This window comes from Amphiura filiformis, chromosome 5 (assembly GCF_039555335.1).
Source record: "Amphiura filiformis chromosome 5, Afil_fr2py, whole genome shotgun sequence".
NCBI classification, from domain to species: Eukaryota; Metazoa; Echinodermata; class Ophiuroidea; order Amphilepidida; family Amphiuridae; genus Amphiura; species Amphiura filiformis.
The window spans coordinates 75,782,013-75,807,888 of record NC_092632.1 but is presented as its reverse complement, the minus strand read 5'-3'; the positions used below and the strand labels follow the sequence as shown (position 1 = coordinate 75,807,888).

Genomic DNA, 25,876 nt, shown 5'->3' with positions numbered 1-25,876 from the left:
TGATATATGTTTGTAACCAATGTATAAGTGTGTTATCAGACCACCTGTGAAAGTTGAGGGAATATATCTGATATCATAACATCAATTACAGTGATAATGAGGGGGTACAAGTTGAGGGAATATATCTGATATCATAACATCAATTACAGTGATAATGAGGGGGTACAAGTTGATATGTTTGTAACCAATGTTTGCGCCCAACTCGTGTGATAACATACACATATCATCTCACTTTCTCCACAGATGGTTCAAATTTATGTTGGAGCAAGCAGGGTCAGAAATTCACAACCAAGTGCGAGAATCCTTTTGGATTCACCCAGTGGAATTTTGCAAGAATCCATGGATTCTCGCCATATAACTTTGTATGATAAACTGAAATATTTATGAGAATCCATTTAGATTCTTGCAATTTTCTTGAGGAGAATCTTTGCGAGAATGGATTCTCGGATTCTCGCCAAATTTCTGACCCTGAACAAGCCACAATTTATTTCATTAAGAATCACATCAATATCCCTGTTGCTTTGGTATTTTACTTTGTATAATTTCTTCAATGGTTGAGGTTAATCTTGACAGGTAGTTCCAGCCAGGTTTCACCGATGACAATGCAGCTTCTACTTCTCTTTCTCTGTAATGATAACATTAGCATATAAGGCCAAAAACAAAACAAAAAGCTTGCGCGCGCGTTTGTAAAATCCCACAATTTGACAAAAAACAAATGCGGACATTTTTTTTATTTCAAAAAAAAATTTTTTTATAGTTTTTTCCAGAAAAAATCGGCGAAAATCAGACTTTTTCTCAAAATACCATGAAAAAAGTCGAATAAAAAAAAAAAAAAAAAAAATCGCATTTCGCATTTGTTTTAAATTTCTCGTGAGCTTTGAGACAAACCTTCTTTTTTTTTTTTTAAACAAAACGTTTGGTTTACTTCAATGAATAGAACCATATAGTATGTACCATTCAGTATACAAAAATCAACTCTCTATGAGTGTGATATGCTAACTGAAATATAATCCGGTGGAGATGGGCGGAATGGGACATTGGATTGGAACAATACATCTTTCACAGAGTGATTAAATTTCAACCATTACACAAATTTAAGACAGTTCATATTTGTTTTATGTGAATCGTACATAAATTATATTACTTACAAAAAAATAATAATGAATGTAGGAAATGTTTTGTCAACATAACACCATGTTTTGGCATAACAGACTTCACATTTTACACCCCATAACTAAATTTGCAAGTCTTAAAGCACACAGTCAGATGCACATGTACTATGGTGCAATGCTGATGGTAAAAACTATGAAATGGAGAGGCTGATGATAAAATTAGGTCTACAATTTATCATTTATGTATGAGTGACATAATAATGTACAACTGCATTAATTCTGTGTACTGTAAAGTATTTTCAGTGTTGGTTTCTAAAAATCTATGGTTTTTAATATTCAAGTTTTCAAGATCTTAGCTTCATAATCTCCAATACTCTGCTTTACGGGCTAAATATTGATGGCTGTTTTTTTTTTAACTGGTGCTTAACCCCTAAAAAGTGTAAAATTACTTTATTCTTTATTCATAACCTCATTAATAAACGCGATGCGTGCGATCCAATCATATTTTATTATTTGTGAAAACGCGAACGCAAATCGAGGTCATTAATATCTCACAATTGACAGCAAAATGCGTAATTGTTCCAATGTCGCACACAATTGACCAGCGTTTGCGTGTTGTTGTGCGTCGAACAAACTGCACAAGCGCTGGCTGCCGTATTTGGATTGCGCGCTACCATATTTGCACAGATTTCTACTCGCTTACACTACTTGTGTATCCTGAAAGTCCATTGTACTTACACATTCTGTCCAATTTTGTGTCTGTATGTGTGACGTAATGCCTTCATTGGGTATGTCCCTGGTACAAGTTCAAAGGTCACATAGAATTTTAGGTAGGCTTTGAGATGAGAAAATTCCACAGTCAGTCTGAAAAACAACACAAAATATAAAATAGTTAAAACTCACCAAAATAAACTCAAGTTGGTCAAGCTATGTCACCTGAAAGAATACTTGCATGTTACAAATAGTAACAGTATAATACCAGTAGAGTTAAATTTGTCACACTTCATCATCATCGATGAGTGTAACTAGTCTGTATACCTTCCTCGAGTCAGTAAAGTAAAATCAAATTTTGAGATTTTCTCAGAAACTGTTAATTTTTGCAGATATCTGTTATGCTAGTTGGATTCCTTGCATCATTTCCTTTCTGAAAATGTATACTTTTATTTACTTCTCATCATTACACTTAGACTAGAGATACAATAAAAAACACTATTATGTTTTCAGGGTTATTAGGAGTCAAGAAAACCTAATAATGATAATATTGGATGGCTTTTTTCGCATGATACCATAATATATCGGATTCGTCATACAAATATCGAACCAACATTTTTATGACTCATCTGATATGTTATGGTATCATGCTCAGCCATCCAATATTATATCAATATCTGACTTGAGGAAGGTACACAGACTATAATATGCAGTTTATTTTCAACCACATATGGACAAGCTAGGTTAGTGCATCCCATATACAAATGCAAAATGCACCATCAACTCCAATCTGCAGCATCACTCAGAGATTTGTTTCAGAGCTTCCAAAATTTTTTCAGAGGATCAAGAAATTTTTTTTAATCAATAAATTATTCAATTTCAAGAACAGACAAACACAACAGAATCACTCAATTCTGCACAAGAATGCAATACCAATTACCCGTACCTCTACTACCATTTATGGTACCACATGGTACACAAGGTCAACGAGCACTTGGTCCACCTGTCACTGACTAATTACAGAAAAAGAGAATGAAAATCTAGAATATCTTGACAGGATGACATTCAATTGACTTCATGCAGCACTAATAAATGCACATTTATAGATGAGCACCAACAATCTCCAGACCAAGACATAGTTGCCTCATGTTTTAATGATCGTGCTGTCATTTTGTACCATATCGCTGGTCAGTGTCAATCAAGCATGGATATAATAAAAGTCGGAATTAAAGATACTAGTTCACAGCTAACGTCACCCGTCAATCTAACTCGGAATCGATTTGTTACGAGTTGTTGTGTTGATTGTGGTTAGTTTTGCACCTTCAAACACACATACACTTTGAACACCACAATGTGTGTACTGGGAATTGCGGTGGGGTGTACTCTCAGGTTTTTCATCAACTGACCTGTACAACTTTCAGTGTACACTCACTGTGAGGCAGCTCTACAGTAACATAGCCAATACACATGTACACTATCCTATTCCTATTGCTGCCACCCCTAAAGTACCAATGAAGTAGCTGCACGCCAGTGTACCTCTGGTGTAGCAGCTCATAAGAATTTGGTAATGTACCAAGGTCTACACACAAATTCTTACTTTGATTCAGAGAAAGTCAACGGATGCCAGAAAGCAATGCTATCCACCTCATCATACATCAAACGGGCTGGACACAGCTTGGTAGACAGCTGCTGCAGAACCTACAGGATAAAGAAAATAGCGGTGTTTGTTATATGGTTAAGAAGAAAAGGGCATTTTGAATTTCACCTGCACCACATGTGACTACATTTGCAATTGTATGCAATAGAAAAAAAAATCACAGATTCCTTTGTGTGTTCTCCAGGTATGAATCTCAGAGACCATATCGTCGGTTTTGTTTGTTTGTTTTGTTTTGTTTGTTAAACCTGGGACACTCAATCAGTTGAAAACACAATTAATCATCTGTTCTTCCTGGATGAGGGCCAGGTAACATCGGTAACATTACAGTGAACACTGAGACAATCTGACCTTATGCAAGTATATACTGTATTTCGTCAAATAGTCGCCCCCCCTCAAATAAACGCCCCACCACTTTTTTCAACCAAGATATTTCAAAAATTCCGATATTTCCATGCTATCTTGTGAAGTAAGCTTACCAAGTTGCTCACATGGTCGGTAATAGCAGCAATAAATGGCGAAAATCTGCATCAGAAACCCGGAAGTGAACCAAAAGTCAGTGTCAAAAGTTCATAGTTCGTCATTTTAGCGTGACTTTTAAGCTTACCTAATGATTTTAACGGGAATTGTCGTGCTAAAATGACCTCTAATAAACGCCCCCCCCCTTGGGAAAATGTAACGCCCCCGGGGACGTTTATTTGACGAAATACGGTATGACTTTATTGATAGCCTTCCAATATTCCAATATTCTCCATAACCACTGATAATTTAATTCGAAAGTGATGATCAGATTTCTGTTTGGTAAGAACATAAAACACACTGTAACCACTGATTACATCTTCCCTTTACATGATTAAGGATCAAAGTTACAGACCTGTCAAAGTGAGTGTAAAGATCAGAAATGATTGTTATTACGCTAGTAACATCATCCTAAGGCCAAAAAAGTGTTTGTTTGCCCAGACACGACCGACCCAAAAAATAAAAAACATACACTTTTTTTTTTTTTTTTTTACAATGATATAAAAATAAAGAAAACATTGTTTTTCCCCCCCAAAAAAGCCAAATGACACTTGAAAATTAATATTCCTGGCAATCACAGCTTTCATTTTTTCGGGCGGGTTGATGCATTTATATTTGGTCTTATTTCCAACATTTTTAGTGATAGTTTTGTTATAAAAACAGCAAAAATCACGTGTATTTTTCTTCTCGGGTATGAAATACTATTCAAATAGGTTAATGAACGCGTATTACTTGTTGCTCGAGAAATTAGACAAAATAATGCACTTGCGCTACGCGATCGACATTAGCGCCGCATGCATTATTTTTGTCTAATTTCTCCCTAAAGTAATACACGCTCATTAACCTATAATTAAAGTTTGACACAATTAGTACAAAATGTAAAGCTGAATGTCGATATTTTCTCTTACCCCACTTGCTGCAACACATGTACAGATCTAAAAAGAAAAGAAAAAAGAAGAAAAAAAAGGAAATCGACCTACCGACCCACTCCTTTCTACCCCATGTCTGGGCAAACAAACACTTTTTTTTTTTGTGGCCTAATCTGGCATGCTGTTGATGACACAAACTCATTAAGACACAATTAAATAACACATACCTGTGGAAAATTCTTTGTGGTAGTTATGGTACGCCGTAATGTCTCGATATCGACAGATTTTAATGCCATAGTGTTGGCTACTTTGGCAGCAATGCAAGCATCACCTATTAAAGGAAATGGTCAAAAACAGATAGTCAAAAGGAATTTTAGGAAGATGCACAGCATTTTTGTTTTATTATCAATAGATTTATTTCAAATTAATTTAATAATCATCATCATCAGGGTTGTAGCTACAGTGGGCAGTGGTGGGCAGCAGAGCCCACCACTCAGTTTTGCAGCCCACCACTTACCTGCAATGTTAGCACTGGAGCCACCCACCACTCAAAATTGCACACAACTTTATTGAATTAGTCAAGAATTTGACAACAAATTTCCAAATATGCAATATTTTCATCAAATGCCACCCTGCACTAAAAATATACTAGTTACCAGTGGTGTAGCAAGGGGGGTGCATGCCCTGGGCACCACCTTAGGGAGGGGGCACCAAATTGACCAATTCAGCATCAATTCTGAGCCCCCTCCAAGCAATTGAAAGATTAATTTGAGACCAAAATTCAATTTCATTTAACCAAAACTAATTAGTGGTATTTGTGCTAATTTGGGCAATGTGCGGAAATTGGGGGGTGCACTATGTGTCCTTGGCCCCAGGCCACTACACCCCTAGCTACGCCGCTAGCTACAACCCTGATCATCATAAAAAATTGGGATACCATTGGTGTGAATAATCATCAAACATACGTAGGAAGGCTTTATTGGTGTAGAAATATGAACTGATATGTGTGATGAAGCTGAATCACACCACTAGCCAACAAACAGGAAATTGAATGAATCCAATGTTTGCCGGGTTGATGACTAGCGACTCCCAGATAACCATTAATTTGATCATAGACCATGGACAGACCTACATGTACTATGGCATAAGATACCACATCACACCACCCCCAAACCCAAGTACATGGTAGTTACATACATTCCATGTGATCTATATTATGTGCCTCACTATGGTGAACCAATTTAATATGCTAGAATGCTAGTCAGTGGTGATGCTAAATGAGCTCCTCAGTGGAATCAAGCTGAATTCTCCCCAGCATTGGCTGCACTTATCAAAAAGTTTAAATTATGAAGACAATCCCACTGCAGTTCCTTTCAATTCTAGGCCAAATCATTTTGCATTCGCCTACGTGTGGACCGTTTTAGGCATTTATACAGCATGTCAAGTTTTGCTTGTTCAGTTATTGAGTGTTCAGTGATTCACCAAGTGATTAAATCAGTGTAAAGGACTCTGACAAAGTTACATGTAAGTGTTGATATGAATCATTTTATCTCTCTAATGTCCTCATATATATAGTTGTGACACATTTGCTTTAGTCTTACCTGCAAGTAAGCTTTCATAGCTGACACCAGTTATTTCTCTTATATTGTCCTCTTCACTACCTGCAAATTCCATGAGGAAAACATAGTGAATTAGTCAAAGTGTGGTTGATAGAACAAGTGTCACAAATAATCACATACGCAAAATGTTACTGGGGAAAACATGAAATACTTCAGAGATCTCTCTCCGTTAACCTTCCAAAGAACATGACTTGGACATTTGTAAAAGTTAACCCCTTCACTTCTGTGCTTTAAAGAATTTAAAGGCTAATTCTTTGTTATCTGATCTGCCGTACTCTTTACAGCATAAATAGTATCGTTTGGTGTTATAATTTAATTATCTGATGTACGTCCAACGCAGCAGTTCAGACAATCAATGCAGATCTTTGCTGTTCAAATATGCACACGTTACTGAAAAAAAATTCGCTGTGGTAGTGCATGTTAGAATATGACCTTTGCTAGGTCAACTGGCTAATGCTTTCTTTGGTACGAACCACTTATCGAAATGATCACAACACAAATCTCCCTGGATGATTCAGAATATTCACAAATATATATGCCAGTAATACACTTTTCTTAAGTACTCACCCACTTTATTCCCCAAGTTGAAAGTTAACCTAATTGATCCTTCTAAGAAAGTGAAGCACACTCTACATCCATTATGTTTGTACTCCTCTAGCTTCCACTCCTGCAATCTGTTATCAACAAATAGATACAATATCGTAACATTGTTTTTCTCAATCTTAAAGTGTGTTCTGCTAAGGCCTGCTAGGGCACCAAGGCAATCACATGCTAAAGAATACATCCAAAGTTACACATTTGGAGGGGCACCAAGGCAAAGGCATGGGGCACCAAGGCAATTACCTTTGGCGCCTTCGGTTATTTTTCCCCTGTTTTCAGTATTTCAATATATCATAAGTGTGTGTGCTTTAGGGTTGAATAACTTCCAACTATTTTTTTAGTTGACAAGTCATTGACAAGTCCGTACAACAGTAGTATTTGAGGGTCATAATTTGAATACAAACTCAAGGTATAATTGTTAGTGCCATAAAATTTGTATGAATAAACACATTAAGATACTAGGAACACCTAACCTAAGGACGTAAAACAGACTTGAGTAGGCAAATTTGTGTTTCAATTTAAGCTTTCAGCAATCAATTTCACAAATTGTTGCAGGGCTTATACTTAGGATTAACTGATCGAAACAAAGTCGATCCAAAGAAAACAATAGATAGTTCATTATCACCACATCATAGCACAACTACAGCCAATTCTAGTGCATGATGTTTGTAAAAAAAAAAGGAAGGTTTTATTTCAAACTCTAATGGTGACCCATGCAGGTCAAATTGCTAGAATTGAACATTAAACACACCTAAACAGACACAATGCAATTTGCAGGCAGCAGCTTAATCAGCGCCAATATTGCAAACATTGAAATAAACAACTATACAAACATCCAATCCAACCCAACCCATCCCCCAGTAGGCAATGAGGATAAAGTGCCTTGCCCAAGGGCACAACACGTTGGCACGAGCGGGGCTCGAACTCGCAACCTATGGATTACGAGTCGGGCGCCTTATCCACTCGGCCACACATGCTCCCAAATGGATATTGTATGGATAGAAAGAATATCAACATGTCTGTGGCAAGATGACTGCAATAGCTACTTCATACAAACTACATTCTCCATTCAGCAGCCCTCCAATTAAGGATCTGAAGGGGCACAACAACTTTTTTAGGGCAAGTTGAGAATATCCTTGGACTTTCACTGAAAAGGCAAGGCAGCACGGCAGTTTGTAATATTTCAAGAGGGCATCATGGCAACTGTTGAAAATTTGAGAAGGGCACCAAGGCAATTTCTCATTCAAATCATCTATCTATGTTTGTGTGTGTTTTCTTCACTTTTGAGGGCATGGCAAGTGACTGCCTTGGGTAAAGGACATATTTTGAGGGCATTACGGCAGTGGGGATGGGCACCCACGGCAAAATGGCATGGGTGCTGTGGGTTAATTCCAGGGCTGCCATTCAGCACAAGCCTCCACACTGCAAGGTACTCAATTCATGTATCTGTGTTCCTGATGAACAAGCACCTATCCAAATGACCACGTTTTCTTGACATTTATCATGACTTGTGGTCTGCCCTTAATACACAACCTGTATGTGACATTGGTAAAGCATCTGTAATATACACACCGGCTTATTTATTTATGTATTTATTTGAACTTTCTTTACCCAGAATCTAATGTGAGCCATAGATTGACCACAACGTTCTATTGTACAGAGTGCATTGGGCTATTCCAGTTGAAATCCACACCCCCTGTGGAAGACATGACCTTAATCTCCCACACAGGGGGTGTAGGTTTCAAATGGAGTCACACATTCAGGTTACCCCATTTGAAATGCACACTCCCTAATGAAGATTAAGGTCATCTTTTCTATAGAGGGTATATGGATTTCAACTGGAATAGCCGATCATGCTATGGAAAACTCTGTGGACTTCACAAGTTATATTAGCTAGGTAGGTTCTTACATTATAATGCAATACCCCCTCTATCACATCATCTATGATTACCTGTGGATTCTATTGATTTTGTCTACAGCCTCAGCCTTATTAAATTCCGGTGATTTCGATACGCAAGCAAGTTGCTCTGCTTCTAATTCCATCGCACAGTGGGTTGCTTGTAGAGTTTCCATTTCTTTCCTTAGATCTCCTTTTTGTCTGAAAATAAAGTATGAAACTCACATAACTAAAGCAAACTTACCAAGTTACCATGTTGATGATATGAAATATATAAATGGAACCAAATCAATCCATCACTTTGTGATCCTAAGTCAGTACAAATTTGTGGAAAGTAAGTAGCCTCTCAAGCTACAAGATTAAAAAAGATCAGTTATGGACAAGGCTGTAGTGAATGTTTTCTAAATAACATTACAGCAATTCTGACACAAAACCTAATTTTGGTTGCCCTAATTTGTGATGGCCACCATAAATATTATGGTGGGAATGATGGAACTGATATAAAGTTGCAGGCAATGCTCACACTGATGCAAGTTCCACATGCCAACCAAGTGGCAGGGTCAAGAAGCTATATAGCACAATGAACAACATAATGGTAGAACACTGGATGGACACTTCATTCTGACTAAGCAGTTGGTTCAGATGCTGCCAACCTTTTGTCACAACAGCTTCTGCTGCTACCAAAACAAGAGTTTGTGCATGGTGGAGCGTACAAGGGAGAGCGTGGCGCAATGGTTAGGGTACTTGCCTTTAGTGCATGAGGTCCCGAGTTCGATTCCCGGCAGTGGCGATTTGCTGGGATATTGACTTGGAAAAAAAAGTCTGAAATTAATTGGCAACTTCTGTAGATTAAATTCAGACTTCCGCTCTCCCCATGGTTCATTTAGAATTGGGTAAATGAATCATGAAAGTACTCCGTCCTTCGGAGGGGACGTTAAGCCTTCGGTCCCGTGTACAGAGAACCATACCTGTACATGTATCTCGCAGCCAGCTTCGAAAAGAGTAGGGTGTTAACCCCTGACTGTTCCCAACCCGTCCCGGTGTTCAAATGGACCCCAATGGAAATAAGCTTCAATAGAGGCTTTCTTGGGTTATCCAGGGTTGTCAAAACCCGAACAAATCAAATCAAATCAAATGCCCAATAGGTGCTTACTAACCCTAACCTAGCCTGGGGTTTGGCTGACTATATGGCCCACAGTGTGCAGAGAGCAGTTCAGGCTACGTCTATATACTGAGGTAGTGGTAAATATGGCATGAGGTGTCTTTGGATGGTACGAACAATAAGTACATTTTCAAAGTAAGGTAATATTAATTGTAACTCTTACTTTTCCAGAGCTGGAATCATTTCTTTCAGTTGTTCAACTTCTTCAGTGATTCTGTCTAGTAGTTCCTTTTCTGCTTGATATTTCCCTTGCTCCTCTGCTGTAGGTAGTGTAGTACTGTCTACTTGACCCAGTGCTGTGTCAAGTTCACCATCATCTGTGACATAACAAACAATGAACATTTTTGAATTAGGTCTTCAAATTTGTTTTATGGGCAAAAATATCCCTAACATTGGATGGGCAAAAATATCCCTAACATTAGTAAAAACTGAAAAAAATGCTAAATGCTAATATTTTGAATAAATATATCAGAATGCAAATCATTTTTCTGCCGATACAATATTCTGCCAACATTTCTTGCTTTTCGCCCGATCCAATACTATTACTAGATTTATCAGTTCACCTCATGTAAGCATAAGCGCCACTACAGAGAATGTACACATGATTTACACATTGGTTTGATTTCAACTCCACTCGCATTACTTACATTGTTCTAAACCTTGCAAGCTTTCTTCAATCTTCTCAGTTGAACTACACACAACAGATACTCCAGACTCCAACTCCTCTTGTGATTTCTGTTCAAATTGAATGAGATCGAAAGTACCCGATGTCAAAAATACAATGATTTCTTTTTTCTAAATATCAGGTTTCTTCTTGTGCCATAAACATTGTACCCTTAGTTCTACTCCTGTGAGTACCACTTGCATGGTTATGTACTTTCGATAGTGGCTAACCAGAGGATGTTTAAAGCCATTCCCATTACCCTATGCGCATATTTTGGATGGGGGGCTTTGGGGTCGTCAGCCCCCCGGGGTAAAAGCAGGGGGCAGCCAAAATGAAGGGGTGACGGAAGAAGAAGGGGGCGGCAAACTTTTTCAAACCACCGGAAAAAAAATTGGGTCAACCTTTTCGGGCTGTTGAGGAAGGGGCGGCAATATTGAAAATTTCCTTCAGCCCCCCGGGGTTGGAGCGGCCACGGTACGCCACTGAACCCAATGGGGTTTCTGACCTTGGTATGTCTGGCTTTTGTACACATGTTGCATAGTTGACCATACCTTGCATTGGGATTGTGTGCAAATAGCTGGTGTTTTTATCCTTTTATTTAACATTCAAAACAATGAGACTTACGAATAAAATTAATGCAGTGGGACAATATGAATGTTTCCTGTAAGAAAGTCAAATATAAGTTATAAGTATCAACTATTAGCTCGTTGGCTGCAGTTTTAAAATTACCATTTTGTGTGTGTGGCAATGGGGACTTTGCCTTTAAAATTAGGATATATTGATCAAATTTCCCAATCCTAGTGCATTGTAGGAATGCCTTTAAGCCTCCTCTGGTGGCTAACTGGCTATATATTTTGAAGTGAATGCAAGGCTGGCATGATTCACAAGATCTATTCCTACAAATAAGAGGAAAGTTGCACATCTTAATTTTTGATGTTCAATTAGACTATGCCATAGTCGATAAGTAAAATATGTTATTAATATGATGAATGCAGTCAGTTGAACTCGAAATTGTACTGATATTTATTACATCAAAATATTTCAGAGTATGCATAATGGGCAAGTGGACTACGGAGAAGTCTAATGTTCAATGATCCATCTCCATTTCTTCCCTGGCAACTTTCAGCTCATTTTGTGAGAACAGGTCTCACTCATATGCTTGAACTCAAATTGGACCTGCCTAATCCTATATAAGAAAACAATAATTCATGTTGTCAAATCTCTCTAATTTTATGTGTAATAAATCAAATGTAAGATAAGATTGTTATAGTGAAATGGGCCTCTGGTTAGATGTTGTGAATGTGTAAACCCTTGCATTTATGATGCAATTAACAACCAAAGTATGGGTCTATTAAAACATTAAATTAAACTATATACTCTGGTGACACTAAACCTGGCATACAATAATGTACCTTGTACTAGTTTTTCATTCTAGCCTTGGTAGTAGGTAGCTATATAATGCATTTACATACACAATACACATATATACACATACCTTGAGTGATTCTAGTGTTGACGAGGTAATCTTCTTCCTCCACTCCTTAAACATTTTCTGAGTTGATTTTTTGCACCCATCCTGTAGTGAAACCACCATCTTTCTAAGTTCTTGAGACTGAAATAAGAGAACAAGATGGTTTATTCAATTCAAGGCCTCTGCAAACGCTGTACAAAAAGCCAGTGGGCAGCTCCCCCCCCCCCATGAGAAGTCTTTTCAGGATTTTCAGAAATAATTTTTTTATCGTCAAAATCTCCCATATAAAGTTCCTATGTTGACAGTTGGCTGGTAAGCACCATGTGCACTGTGGGACAGGCATAGTTAAATTAATGTTTACTATAGGCAAAATATCAAATTCTCGATCATGAGAGCCAACTTGGGTACACACAGGTATTTGCGTTGAGCGTACTACACAAAGACCGGCGCTTATGGTGCAAATACAGCTTTTGAGAATTGACCAATCACACAGTCGTTGCTAAGCAAGGTCAATGTTCGGTCATGTAGGACGCACAATTGTGTTATTCTTTGAAAAGTACGCTGACGCAGAAGGTACATCCTCTCATGATCGAGAATTATAGTTATTTTACCTATAGTACTAACATTCTAAGTCCATTGTTTATGCAGAGAATAGTACCATATCTTGCCCATAAAATTTATTACATACCTTAAAAAGCCCTATAACAATTTGTCCACCCCTACGTGTGTGTCCCTAATTGACAGTATTTATAACACCCCCACACACACATATCTCTACTGTTTTAAAGCAATACCATTGTATCAACTGTAAACCTCACCCTTTCTGGTGTAGCATGTTGTAGCTCCTTCACAATGTCTGGATTTTCTTTTGAGAGTCTCTCTTCTTGTTCTCCGATTATCTCTCGCATCCTATAGATAGGTAGATAGTGGTTAAAGGTGGGTAACCTGATTGACAATCTCATCCCCCACTTCACCTCATCAAAATGCTGATTTTGGTATCAGATGAAAACTCATATTTTTCTCATATTGAAATTTGGCATTCCAAATTGGTATATTTCCGAAGAAATCATCAAAAAACTGCCGAATTAGTCTCAAATATGGTATATCACATTTGAGACTAATTAGGTTGGAACTTCTAATTTCTTTATGTTTATGAGAAAAATAGGGCCTTTCACTTGAAATCAATATTTTACATGATCATGATGATTATCATTTAAAATAAAAACACTGTAGACTACTAATATCACGCTGTATAAATGTCGGTAATTCCATTAGGAATTAGTCACATTTACAAAAAACATTTACATGTTCTTTTTGCATGAGTGCTTGAAAGGGATGACATTTTATGTTATACGTAAGTTTTAAAGAATTTGATTTTCCAAATATAGCAGGTCACCTTCCTTTAATAGACAGAGTTGATGACATTAAAAAAAAAAAAAACACATCCACTGACTTGTTTAAGTTACAGAAAAGGCAGGTGCAGCACAGTGTAACAATCAAATCGTGAGTAAACCCAAAATGAAGTTTGATCAATGGAACTTTGTTTGAGAATCTTTGAAAGAATCGATGTGCAGATTCTTGCCCAAATTCTAGCCCCAAAAGTTCACCAAGAGGGAGGTAACATTAGGCCACAATCTTACTTTGGAACTGTGATTTCAAAAGGTGGCGTTTTAGGTACAATAATACTATATAAGTTATATATCTGTGCTGAATTTGATTAATTTGTCACTGAACTAATAAAATTTTATTTCCAAGAACTTACCAAGAGACCTGCTGCTTATATACATGTGACACGATCAAGGGAAATGTGTCGGATGCCGCTAATATTGATTTTGAGATATTGGCAAAGAAAGTGTTAAAATTCTTTTGTTTTATATTGTTTTCAGCGATCAATAAATTGACGTAACTTTGCAAAGAAAAGTCTTTTTAACATGGGGTTTTCAGTTTCTGAAAGTTTGAAATGTTCCCTTAGAAACGTATATAAACTCATATTTTCAACCAGGGTTAGACATGTGACTCATTCCCTTGATCATGTCACATATTCCTTTGATTGAATAAATAACAGATTCACCCTTTGTTAGGAATTCAGAAATATTCTACTAGATATATTTAATGCAGTAATCAAAAAACAGTGCTTCAGTTTAACTTTCATTCTATCACAAAACTTAAATTCTTAGAAATCTTCCATAATAATCAGGCATAAGAATGATCATCCATGAAAAAACCTGAAATGAGGCTAAAAAGGCCAAAAACGAGCTGAAATTTAAAGAAAGTGCGGAAATTTGTACCACAAAAAAGCAGGAAATCTTGCAAAAGCAGGACAATTCTCATACCTGAATAATCAAAGAATAGGGCCTTTTAATAAAAACAATGGGCTATTCCAGTAGCATTCCAAACACCCCCTATGGAAGACATGACCTTAATTTTCCACACTGAAAGTAGAGAATTTCAAATGGGGTTATTTACTTAAATGGGTGACTTTCAAATGGGGTTACCTGAATGGGTGACTACATTTGAAATCTACATCCCTACAATCTACATCTCCCTGTTGGAGATTAAGGTCATGTCTTCCATAGGGGATGAATGGATTTCAACTGGAATAGGCCAATAACTGAGGCATAACATTTTAAGATCTGAAACATCTAAGTTTCTCAATACATACTTTTCAATAGAGGATGTGAGGTAATCATTTGCCCATTCATACATCTGATGCTTAGGCTGCGTAATAAGGTTCAATTGTAATTGATCACCAAGAGTTTCAGGCTGTCCCAGCTGTAAAGACAAAATACAACAAATAACTGGTTAGCATAAGTATGTGTAAGCAACATAACTTCTTTTGTCGCTTCACTGGCCGTCCCAATGGGGCATTATTACTCCCTCCTATGTTCACGGAGTTACCAAAGCCATAACCAAGGTGCGTAGGGCTGGTGTGATTGTTCATGAGAAACCAGCAAACACCATCTGGAGCATGGTCGCCTTACCAAAACTCATACCTCAAACTCTGGATCACACTGGGATCATTTACAACATCAAATGACATGGTTGCCCTCCCCAGTATGTTAGCAAAACTGAGCAATCATTTACCAAGCGAGTGTTTGAACACAAACATGAAACATAGCCATTAGGGGCCCACATGAAAGCGGTCAAACAAATTTGAACTAAATGTAGTCCAATTTTTAGCCACGGACCCTACATGGGACCATAGAGGCGTCAAGGAGGCCATCTATGTACGACTTAAGCCACCACCCCCTCCCACCCGCCTACAAGAAGCTAATCAGGTCATGTGACTTGGGATCAATATTGCAATCACATGATCCAATTTGCGGAAACACATCAAGTACCAGCAACCCATCAGTGCTGCATATCATCTGAAGTGATGCTCGGATGAGTGAAAAAAAAAATCACTGTAAGTGATATATCTTTGCTTGTGTGAATAAGTTCAAATTTATGTAAAAATACATAAATTAAAGGTGGGTGACCTTTTTTTTTTTTTTTCTTTTTTTTTTTAAGTTAACAAAATTTGAATCTTTAATTTAAAGTAAAATATGATTGATAACAATTGTAAACATGAATACATAATGCACATACTATATACAGTGTAGTATATACAATGATATGTATACCCCAGGACTCTGCCAAACCAACTTGTTTAGTTTCCTTTTAAGGTCCTATAACACATTCAAGATGTTAACAAAAAATAATTTCCGGCACTCCGGCCATATTCAAGCCAGGTCAAAGGTCAACACAGTTGTCAAATTTCAAAGTTGCTCAAATCTGGTTAAAAAGCATACCAAATTATTCCTCTTATTTCAAGGATTCAGAAAAAATATTGTTTGACCAGGTGGGTGACCTGGTTGACAACCTCATCTCTTTACCTATCAAAATGCAGATGTTGGTATCAGGCAAAAGCTCGTATTTTTCTCATTAACATATTGAAATTAGACATTCCAAATCGATATATTTCCGAAGAAATCATCAAAAACTGTCGATAAAAAATAGGATCTTTCATTTGATATCTATTTATTACATGATGATCATGATGATTATCATTAATAAAAACACTGTAGCCTACCAGTTTTACGCTACATTAATTCCATGAAGAATTAGTCGCATTTACAATGAACATTTACATGATCTTTTTGCATGAATGCTTGAAAGGGACAACAGTTTATGTTATACATAAGTTTTAAAGAATTTGATTTTCCAAATATATCAGGTCACCTTCCTTTAATAGGGGACTTACGGATACTGGTTGATGCATGATGCTGCGCCGACCTTTAGGTATTGTGCTTGATATTGCCAAGAAGTCCAGGAATTCTTCTATTTGTACAGGCCCTGAAGTTGGCAGTGTCTGCATGGGAGAAATTTACACAAAAGCAAAAAGACATGTTAATTTTTATGCATATGTAACTTTAATAATTAGTGTTTCTTTATTCTTTTAATCATGTAGACATGTTTGACACCTGAATACAATCTTAACTCATTTGTGCACAAATGCAAAAACCGAAGCTATGTCGTCTGCTCAGTGCCAGAAGTGGGTAAGGCCTAAAAAAAAAAATTGTTTGATTGGCGTAACATGAAAAAAAATTTAGGGTAGGTAGGTAGGGATTCCTTTTTTTTTTTTTACTTTTTAAGCTGTAAATTTCATTTGATAAATTTTTTTGATCTTTTTTTTTTTTTTTTTAAATTTATTTATTTTTATTTATTTTTTTAAATTTTATTACTAGTATTTTTTTTTTTTGCAAAAAAAAATAAAAAAAGTTAGGGTCAGGCCTAATTTTAGGGTAGGTCGGGTTACGCCAATCAAACAATTTTTTTAGGCCTAAGTGCAATATCTGCCCTGTGAACATTTGGCAATTTACACATAGTATATTGTACTCATCTAACACATGGCAGCTAAACATTAGTTAAGATTGCATTCAGAATTATTTTGCTTACTTGATTTAAAGCTGCGACTCTGAGACAGAAGGGGCTAATGCTTAATATACTCACATGTGACTCTTCGATAGAGGTGGGCTAATGCTGCATATACTCACACATGACTCTGAGATAGAAGGGACTAATGCCGAATATACTCACATGTGACTCTGAGATTGGAGGGGGCTAATGCTGAATATACTCACATGTGACTTTGAGACAAAAGGGGCTAATGCCGAATATACTCACATGTGACTCCGAGATAGGAGGGTCTAATGCTGAAATATCCGCTTGAGACAATCTAGGTCTAGGTAAGAAGCTCTCGGAAGCACTCTGAGAAAATGACGAAGATGACCCAGAGGAAGTTGAAGATGGTGCTGATGTGAGGCTTCTTGTCCTGAATACTGAATCATCCAACGTATCATTTTTCTGAGATGATACAGACTGGAACACAGGGATATCCATGGAAAGATTTGTGTCCATTATAGTTACATCTGGGTAAGCAGCAACAAAAAGAAATGATTTAGTAAATTATTGTAAACTTTTGAGAGCATACTTCCAAGTATGGCAAGGTGGAACTAACACATACGACAATTTAAGCATTTAACACAGTGAATATGTTACATACATAGTAAAGTATACACTCTTCAAAGATTTACAGCGATTCACTATAAACACACTTTATTTCATCATGTTAATCCATTTATGTGGCGTAATCTTGTTCAAAATACATCCAGAGTTATATGAACAAGCAGGCAGTCAGAAAATAAGCAATCTCCATTCCTTGTAGAGATTCCAACTCCTCATGTTTTAAAAGAGCATTTTGTCATCCTCATCCCCCCACTTTTCTCAAAAAGTTTTATACCACTGGAAACCTCTGGCTACATCATGTGTATGTACTACATCGTGTGTATGTACAAAAAATTTCTTCCAAATTTGTATAGCAAAAATATTGTCAAATTTGAATTACGTTCTGGTGTACCAGAACAAAATTACAATAGTGGTAGCCTATGGAGCAGAGTAATACACATAATCATGCATAACTTGCAAACGCAAAATCGGAATCAACTGAAATTTCGGGAATAAGCTTTTTTCTTGGAAATCTACTGAAAAATGCCATAAAAAGAGGATGCTAGGATCACAAAATACTCCTTTGCTATGACTATATAAGAATCGTGCTCATTTTGGACAAACTCTTTGTGTTAAGGGTATACGATGTTATTGTTGGTCGAAGCAGCAACAAAAAAATGTAGTTCACAGCATCTTGCGAATGGTAGTGAGCTTTAGCAAAATTGCATTGCTCAATTCATAGCGGCGTGTAGAAGAATTCAAATATCACAGATATACTTTTGTAGGTCCTGTGGTTCTTGAGTTATGTTGTAAAGAGGGCTGAAACAACAACACTTTTGTAAAACGTATATAACTCATTAACAACAATAAATTAAGCAAGTTTTCAAAGTATGTGATTTGTAGAATGTACTTTTGCAAAACACCAAAGTGTTATTTTTCAATAATATATTGATTCAGATAATGAAAATCAATTTTTTTTTTTTGGCTGCTTCGACCAACAATACCTCGTATACCCTTAAGTTCATAACCCATGCAGCAGCCCTTTCAGTTACACATGCAGACTGTCTCTTACCAATTCTATCCATTACTTTCTTGATTTGGAAGGGCTTCCTGTGAAGGAATGGATCAACCCTGATGAGCCTCCGTTGCATTCCACCAGGGGCCCTATGGTAGGCCCCTGGACTATTAAAGACCCTGATAGTGATACATATCATGCACAACCAGTGAAGATATCTTACACTTCCCATAACACATTTTGATCATTTCCTGTACTGTTTTGCTATCCAGTGCAACATATGGTGATATAGTGATGAAATGTACCTCAATGAACTGATCACATCCACATCATTCAAAATGTCTTTATTTCTTGACGTATCAACCCTTGTTTAACTAACTTATTCTCAAAATGAAAAGGGAACCTACAGGTACAAAGTACCGTAATTTCCGGAATTTAAGCCGCGGCTTACATGTAATGGGAGTGTCATTTGATGAAATGAGGTGATGCATCCTGTTGCAAAGGATTCTGGGAAGGGTAAGATATCTTCTCTTCTCTGGTCCACAACCCAACACAATCCTTGTAACCTACGTATTTTACCTTTCAATCCTTTCTTAAACAGATCCGAGTAGCACATAATATCTCCTGTGTTGTCCATCTCTAGAGTTTCCTCCTCCATTATCCCATCACCCGAGTAGCTTTCAGCTGAGCCGTGTCTTTCTTCTTCGTTTGTGGGAGCACCTTCCTTCGATTTGGACAAGTCTTGCATCATGGCCGATTGAATTTCTCCAGAAGCTTTTGTCTGTGCGACGGCTTTGTCTAAAGTAAAAGTGTCAGACCTTCGCAATTCTCCATCCTTCAGATTTTGCTCATCGTCATTACTTGGTGGAGTGGACGAGTTCTTGGTGATGGTAAATGTGTCTGAACTACGTTTTGTCTCATTACCGACGTCTTGAGCCGAAGCCTCCACTTTAGTGGTGTCCAGTGTGAAGGTATCTGAACGTCTCTTTTCTTCGACCGTCTCCTCATTCACAACATCATCCGCTACACGTTTCCTATCAACTTGCTGACATGTGGCAATAGCAGAATGATTCCTATCATCTGCACTTGTAGAAAGCATACCACTCACACACTCGGTCATGTCCATTTTGGCCGTATTATCAGAAAACACTTTAGTCTGTTCACCCAGATGTTCTTTCTCACTATTTAATCTATTAACTGTATCAACAGCTTTAATAGACCCATCAAGAACACCACCAATACATGCTGTCATCTCCATCTTTGCTGTGTACTCCGAGAAGATCTTAGTACTGTCTGTTTCGGCACCTTCAATAATTATTTCCTCCTTTTTCTTCTCACTCACAGAACCATTCAAACATTTGTCGTCCATCTTCCCGCCTGAAGCTGTAGAAAGCACCCCGCTCACACATTCTGTCATATCCATCCTTGCTGTATTTTCGGAAAAGACCTTGGTGTGTTCTCCGACAAGTTCATCACTGCCTGTTTTGTTAACAACATTTTCCACTATTCCAACAGATTCACCTCCAACACATTCAGTCATGTCCATCATAGCTGTATGTTCCGAGAAAATCTTGGTTGCACCTCCAGCTCCAGCTGCCATATTTCTTGTTGGGCCATCTCTGAGTATATCGGAAATGCCCACGCATTCCGTCAACTCCATCCCACAGTCTTTACCAGAGAACATTTGAGTTTGATTTGATGAGCGGTTCATCTGTACCATACTCTCATTGTTCTCTCTCATTGACTTCTCTTCTGCTATTGTTGACAGTCTTAACCGTAACATTTCTTCACTTTCTCCACACTCACTCGTTTCTATACCTGACGCTAAACTTTGATTGCTGCGTGAAGCTATGCTGCTGATAGGAACATTATTTTCTTTATCATCGGCATGTTTTGTGTAAACTTTTGGAGCAAAAGAAGGAAATGATCCACTGACACACTCTGTCATTTCCATTCTACATGTATCCTCACTGAATATCTTGGTTTGGTCTGGTAGGTTCTCTTTCTGAATGGACACATTTGCCTTCTTGGCTGAAGAAAGGCCTGGATGAGAAGCAAATGAGGGGAATGCATTACCTATACACTCTGTCATTTCCATTCTACATGTATCCTCACTGAATATCTTGGTTTGGTCTGGTAGGTTCTCTTTCTGAATGGACACATTTGCCTTCTTGGCTGAAGAAAGGCCTGGATGAGAAGCAAATGAGGGGAATGCATTACCTATACACTCTGTCATTTCCATTCTACATGTATCCTCACTGAATATCTTGGTTTGGTCTGGTAGGTTCTCTTTCTGAATGGACACATTTGCCTTCTTGGCTGAAGAAAGGCCTGGATGAGAAGCAAATGATGGAAATGCATTACCAACACACTCAGTCATTTCCATTCTACATGTATCCTCACTGAATATCTTGGTTTGGTCTGGTGGGTTGTCATTTAGGGTAGAAACATTTGCCTTCTTGGCTGAAGAAAGGCCTGGATGAGAAGCAAATGAAGGGAACGCTGCTCCTACACACTCGGTCATTTCCATTCTACATGTATCGTCACTGAATATCTTGGTTTGGTCTGGTAGATTCTCTTTCTGAATGGACACATTTGCCTTCTTGGCTGAAGAAAGGCCTGGATGAGAAGCAAATGAGGGGAATGCATTACCTACACACTCTGTCATTTCCATTCTACATGTATCCTCACTGAATATCTTGGTTTGGTCAGGTAGGTTCTCTTTCTGAATTGACACATTTCCCTTCTTAGCAGAAGCAAGGCCTGGATGAGAAGCAAATGAGGGGAATGCGTTACCAACACACTCTGTCATTTCCATTCTACATGTGTCCTCACTGAATATCTTGGTTTGGTCTGGTGCGTTGTCATTTAGGGTAGAAACATTTGCCTTCTTGGCTGAAGAAAGGCCTGGATGAGAAGCAAATGTGGGGAACGCTGCTCCTACACACTCGGTCATTTCCATTCTACATGTATCCTCACTGAATATCTTGGTTTGGTCCGGTAGAGTCTCTTTCTGAATGGACACATTTGCCTTCTTGGCTGACGAAAGGCCTGGATGAGAAGCAAATGAGGGGAATGCATTACCAACACACTCTGTCATTTCCATTCTACATGTATCCTCACTGAATATCTTGGTTTGGTCTGGTGGGTTGTCATTTAGGGTAGAAACATTTGCCTTCTTAGCTGAAGTGAGGCCTGGATGAGAAGCAAATGCAGTTCCTATACACTCAGTCATGTCCATTTTTCCTGTCTCCTCTGAAAACACTCGAGTAGACTCTGACGCAGCCCCTTTGTTCTCCTCCTTACCAGCTGCTATAGAATTACAGCCAATAGACACATTACCGACACATTGGGTCATTTCCATACCTGCAGTCTCGTCAGAAAACACCCTGGTGTGCTCGTTATCAGTTGGTAAATTACTCTCCTTGCCGTTGAATATGGATTGGAATATACGTCCATCACACTCCGTCATATCCATTCTAGCAGTTAGATCTGAGAACATCTTGGTACGATCAGCTTTCGATTCACTTTTACCTGTGCTTGAAACAGGTTGCTCCGCTTCAGGGCAAGTGAAATCGGGGTACATTCTGCCAACGCATTCCGTCAAGTCCATTTTGGCCGTGTTTTCGGACATAAACAACCTTGTGTGGTCTTTGGGAGTCTTGTCATTTTGTTTCAAGATGTGCTTTGAATCTGAAATAAGTCCACCGATACATTCCGTCATTTCTATTCCTCCGGCATCATCTGTAAATACTCTTGTTCGCTCCTCCTTTTTGCGATGACTAATCGAGGTTGCAAGAGGGGTTTTGCTGTGTGATATTGATCCCAGAGAGGTATTGACATTACCAGTCAACTCCATTTTCGCTGCGTTGTCAGAAAACCCTTTTGTGACATCTGGGTTCGGAGCCTTTGCCGAGGTATCACTGGATGCATTCCTTGCGGAGACAAAGGAATCCATGCACTCCGTCATCTCCATGTTATCAGCTTCTTCTGAGAACGTTCTGGTACGATTTTTATTCTCTCGTCTCACACTCGTGTTCTGTGAATTGGGCAGCAAATTACCAACGCAGGTTGTGAATTCCATACCACATGTATCATCTGATAGGAAGATCTTTGTTTTGTCCATGTCATTTGGTGCCTTACTGTGTTGCATCACAGACAAGCTGTGGGTTGATTCTTGGCTTGCAATGTCAGTATTTTTACCTATCAAATTATCGACGCAAGTGGTCAATTCCATTCCACAGGTCTCATCTGGTTGGAATACTTTTGTACGATCCTGACCAGTTGCCAGTTTTGACGTTGCCGATGATGAGGATGATGGTGTCTTACTTGTTACCACTACCGAATGACATTCTGTCATTTCCATATCTCCAGAGTCTTCAGCAGTAAACACCCTGGTTCTGTCCCCCTCAAGTGGTTGCTTTGTGGCGTTATGTCTCTCAAGTTGAGATAACTCGCTACCGACACAAGTGGTGAACTTCATACCGGCCGTATCTTCAGCTTGTAAGATTCTTGTACTTTCTACCGGAGGAGCAGAAGATGAAGACCGTCTCTGCTGGATGTTGCCGATGCATCCTGTTAGTTCTATAGCAGCAGTTTCTTCACCACATTGATTAACATCATTTGGATCTTTCCTAATCGGAGACAAAGCTAGAGGTGCCTTGCTATTATTGGCATCTGTTACACCTGTGTGCACGTACGTTCCAGAAAACACCCTTGTGGACTCGTGTGTTGGCGCTTCACTTCGTCTTACTTTCTGCTTGTGGGCCTCTTGCATTGAATCCGCTGGCACGTCCGATTTTCTCTTCAGTCCCAATGCAGAGTCGATTTCTCTCATGACGGCTGATGTATTGTTCAATGTGACATCAGTGTAGGTTTTATTCATGAATGTCAACCCGGAAACATTAGTGAACCTTGTGCGGTCATTGCCTGTGATACCGCCAATGCATGTTGTCATCTCCATCGCACCAGACTGGTTAAATATCTGTGTGGCATCAGCTTTCATTGACAAAGGCTGCTTAGAAGACGATGGCAGTCCGCCAGATTGCTGATTGCCACTGTAGCATGCAGTCATTTCCATGTCGCCTTCATTGTTATGACCTCCAAATCGTATCGTCATCTCGGAAGAGTTTGCGAGAGCCTCAATTCTTTCTCCGAGTGGCTTCCGTCTTAACGATGCTTGATTTGACACTTGATTAGTCGCTTGATTAGGTAGCATTCCTCCGATGCAAGTAGTGAATTCCATTCCTCCTGTCGCTTCATCCTCACCAAACATCGCTGTCTTATTTAGTGTAGTCATTGAGGATATATTTGCCTTCTGTTGAGAAGAACTGCTACCCATAAGAGTTGAGAAAAAGCTCCTGTTGTCCAACTTCTGTGCTGGACTGTTGCAGCTAGATGTCACTTCTTTCTGCATGTGATTATTTGTTTCAATGGACGTTCTGGACATAAGTTGTTGGAAAAATATTTTGTTGTCAGTTTTTTCTCCCTCAGGGCTATCTTCATCAGTGAACACATCGTCTTCGACAGGAGCATCTACACCTTGCCATGACAAAGCAGCTGGTTTCTTTGAGCCTAAAAATTGTTGGAAGAAGCTCTGGTTGTCCGTTTGCTCGTGGACACTCTCATCATGGACAAAACTCTCTGGATGAGTGAGAGAGAGGTTAGTTGCAGTAAGATCCATGTCTCCTGTACCCTGTGACAGATTCAGATTGGATTGCTGAGCTATAGCCCAATGCTGGGGATCCATAGACACTGACATTGTGGAGTCGTTGTTGGATGGCATACGTCGCAGATAGCTGGGTGCTCCGACCAATGTCAAACTACGCCGTGAATGCTTCTTGCTCACAGATTTGTTGGCTTCTTTCACGGTGGATTCAGAGCAGGTTTCAGTAAATTGGATTTCAAATTGCTCAATCTGTTGTTCTTTGATATCATTATTATCACACTCTTGACTGATGGATGATGGTGCTGCAGAGGGTGGAATATTTACTGTAGTGGAACTGGAACTGTTGGATAATAAAACACCATAAATAATCAATCAATCAATTAATCAAAGAACTATGAGATCCCCAAATCTGCCATGTTTGCATGTTACTCATGGAGTAGAAATGTATCGATGTATCACTAGATTATTTTTCTATGTGCTCAAGAAGCTGTGATTTTAAGTGTCTGCACGCTAAATTGCGATGCATTCAATGCATTGTGACAATAATGTACTTTAAGTGTTTTAACATTTAAAAATGCACAAATATCATTCATAATGTTCATGTTTAATGATCACACCAATTATTGTTCGAGTTCCTTCGCCGAAAAATGAGGGAGGTACATTATTTTTGTCCCATGCATGAAAATTCAACATGTTTATAAGAGGTCTTAAATCTCACTTGCTACAACTTTACTACACATTTGATGGAGAGATAGGAAGTAGATTGAAATAATAGGTAACATATCTATATACAGTCCAACCTCTCACCGGCCATGTTGGAACCAAGCATTGGTCGGATAAATGAAAAATCCGGATAAGTGAATTATGTGTAATTTTGCATATAGTATCTGAAGTACTAACATTGATATGTTAATTAAAAATTGGGTAATAACACTGAAAGATGGTATTTGAGTGCTTTATGCCACATAGTTATGACACATGGCCTTCTAAATGCTTCAGTGCATGAAATCAAGCTCTCAAAGCATTAAAAACTCATTTTTCTATGAACATCACACATTCGGATAACAGCGAGATCCGTACAAAAGAGGTCTGGATAAGGGATGTTGGACTTTATCAGCACGTCACATTATATACCTTAACTCTTGAACATGTGTAGGTTGTGGTGGTTCAGAAGCTGTAGACAGTTCCTCCGATTCTGGTGGAGTGTTTCTGATTTGACCAGTCAGTAGCGTTTCCAGGCCTAGAGAAGCCAACAAACAATATAATGAATGATGCACACATTGACAATAAGACTTTTATTTGAATTCTGATGCAGTAAACAGCAAACCCAATCCCACAAAGAAGACCATTTCAAATATGTTGCTTTCCTCACAAAAATGTCCTTTTTGCTATTAAAGCCTTCACCCACTGAAGGTGGGGGTCATGTCG

General features: G+C 38.4%; 1 protein-coding gene across 2 annotated transcripts in view; it reads right to left on the bottom strand.

Moving 5' to 3' along the window:
* Positions 1–200: 200 nt before the first annotated feature.
* LOC140153726 (uncharacterized) overlaps positions 201–25,876 on the bottom strand; it is a 42,832-nt gene continuing 17,156 nt past the window's right edge. The window contains exons 7-23 of one of the 2 annotated variants that reach the window (XM_072176557.1): positions 25,583–25,688; positions 22,305–24,788; positions 19,360–21,782; positions 17,445–17,689; positions 16,522–16,629; positions 14,941–15,050; positions 13,097–13,187; positions 12,303–12,419; positions 10,791–10,878; positions 10,307–10,460; positions 9,036–9,182; positions 7,052–7,158; positions 6,467–6,526; positions 5,093–5,196; positions 3,421–3,521; positions 1,851–1,976; positions 201–625 (exon numbers count right to left, since the gene is read on the bottom strand). In XM_072176557.1, coding sequence (XP_072032658.1) covers positions 505–625; positions 1,851–1,976; positions 3,421–3,521; positions 5,093–5,196; positions 6,467–6,526; positions 7,052–7,158; positions 9,036–9,182; positions 10,307–10,460; positions 10,791–10,878; positions 12,303–12,419; positions 13,097–13,187; positions 14,941–15,050; positions 16,522–16,629; positions 17,445–17,689; positions 19,360–21,782; positions 22,305–24,788; positions 25,583–25,688 — 6,692 coding nt within the window. In that variant the 3' untranslated portion in view covers positions 201–504. Of the gene's footprint in view, positions 626–1,850; positions 1,977–3,420; positions 3,522–5,092; positions 5,197–6,466; positions 6,527–7,051; positions 7,159–9,035; positions 9,183–10,306; positions 10,461–10,790; positions 10,879–12,302; positions 12,420–13,096; positions 13,188–14,940; positions 15,051–16,521; positions 16,630–17,444; positions 17,690–19,359; positions 24,789–25,582; positions 25,689–25,876 lie in introns of both variants that reach the window. The other variant, XM_072176556.1, reaches the window with a different exon arrangement.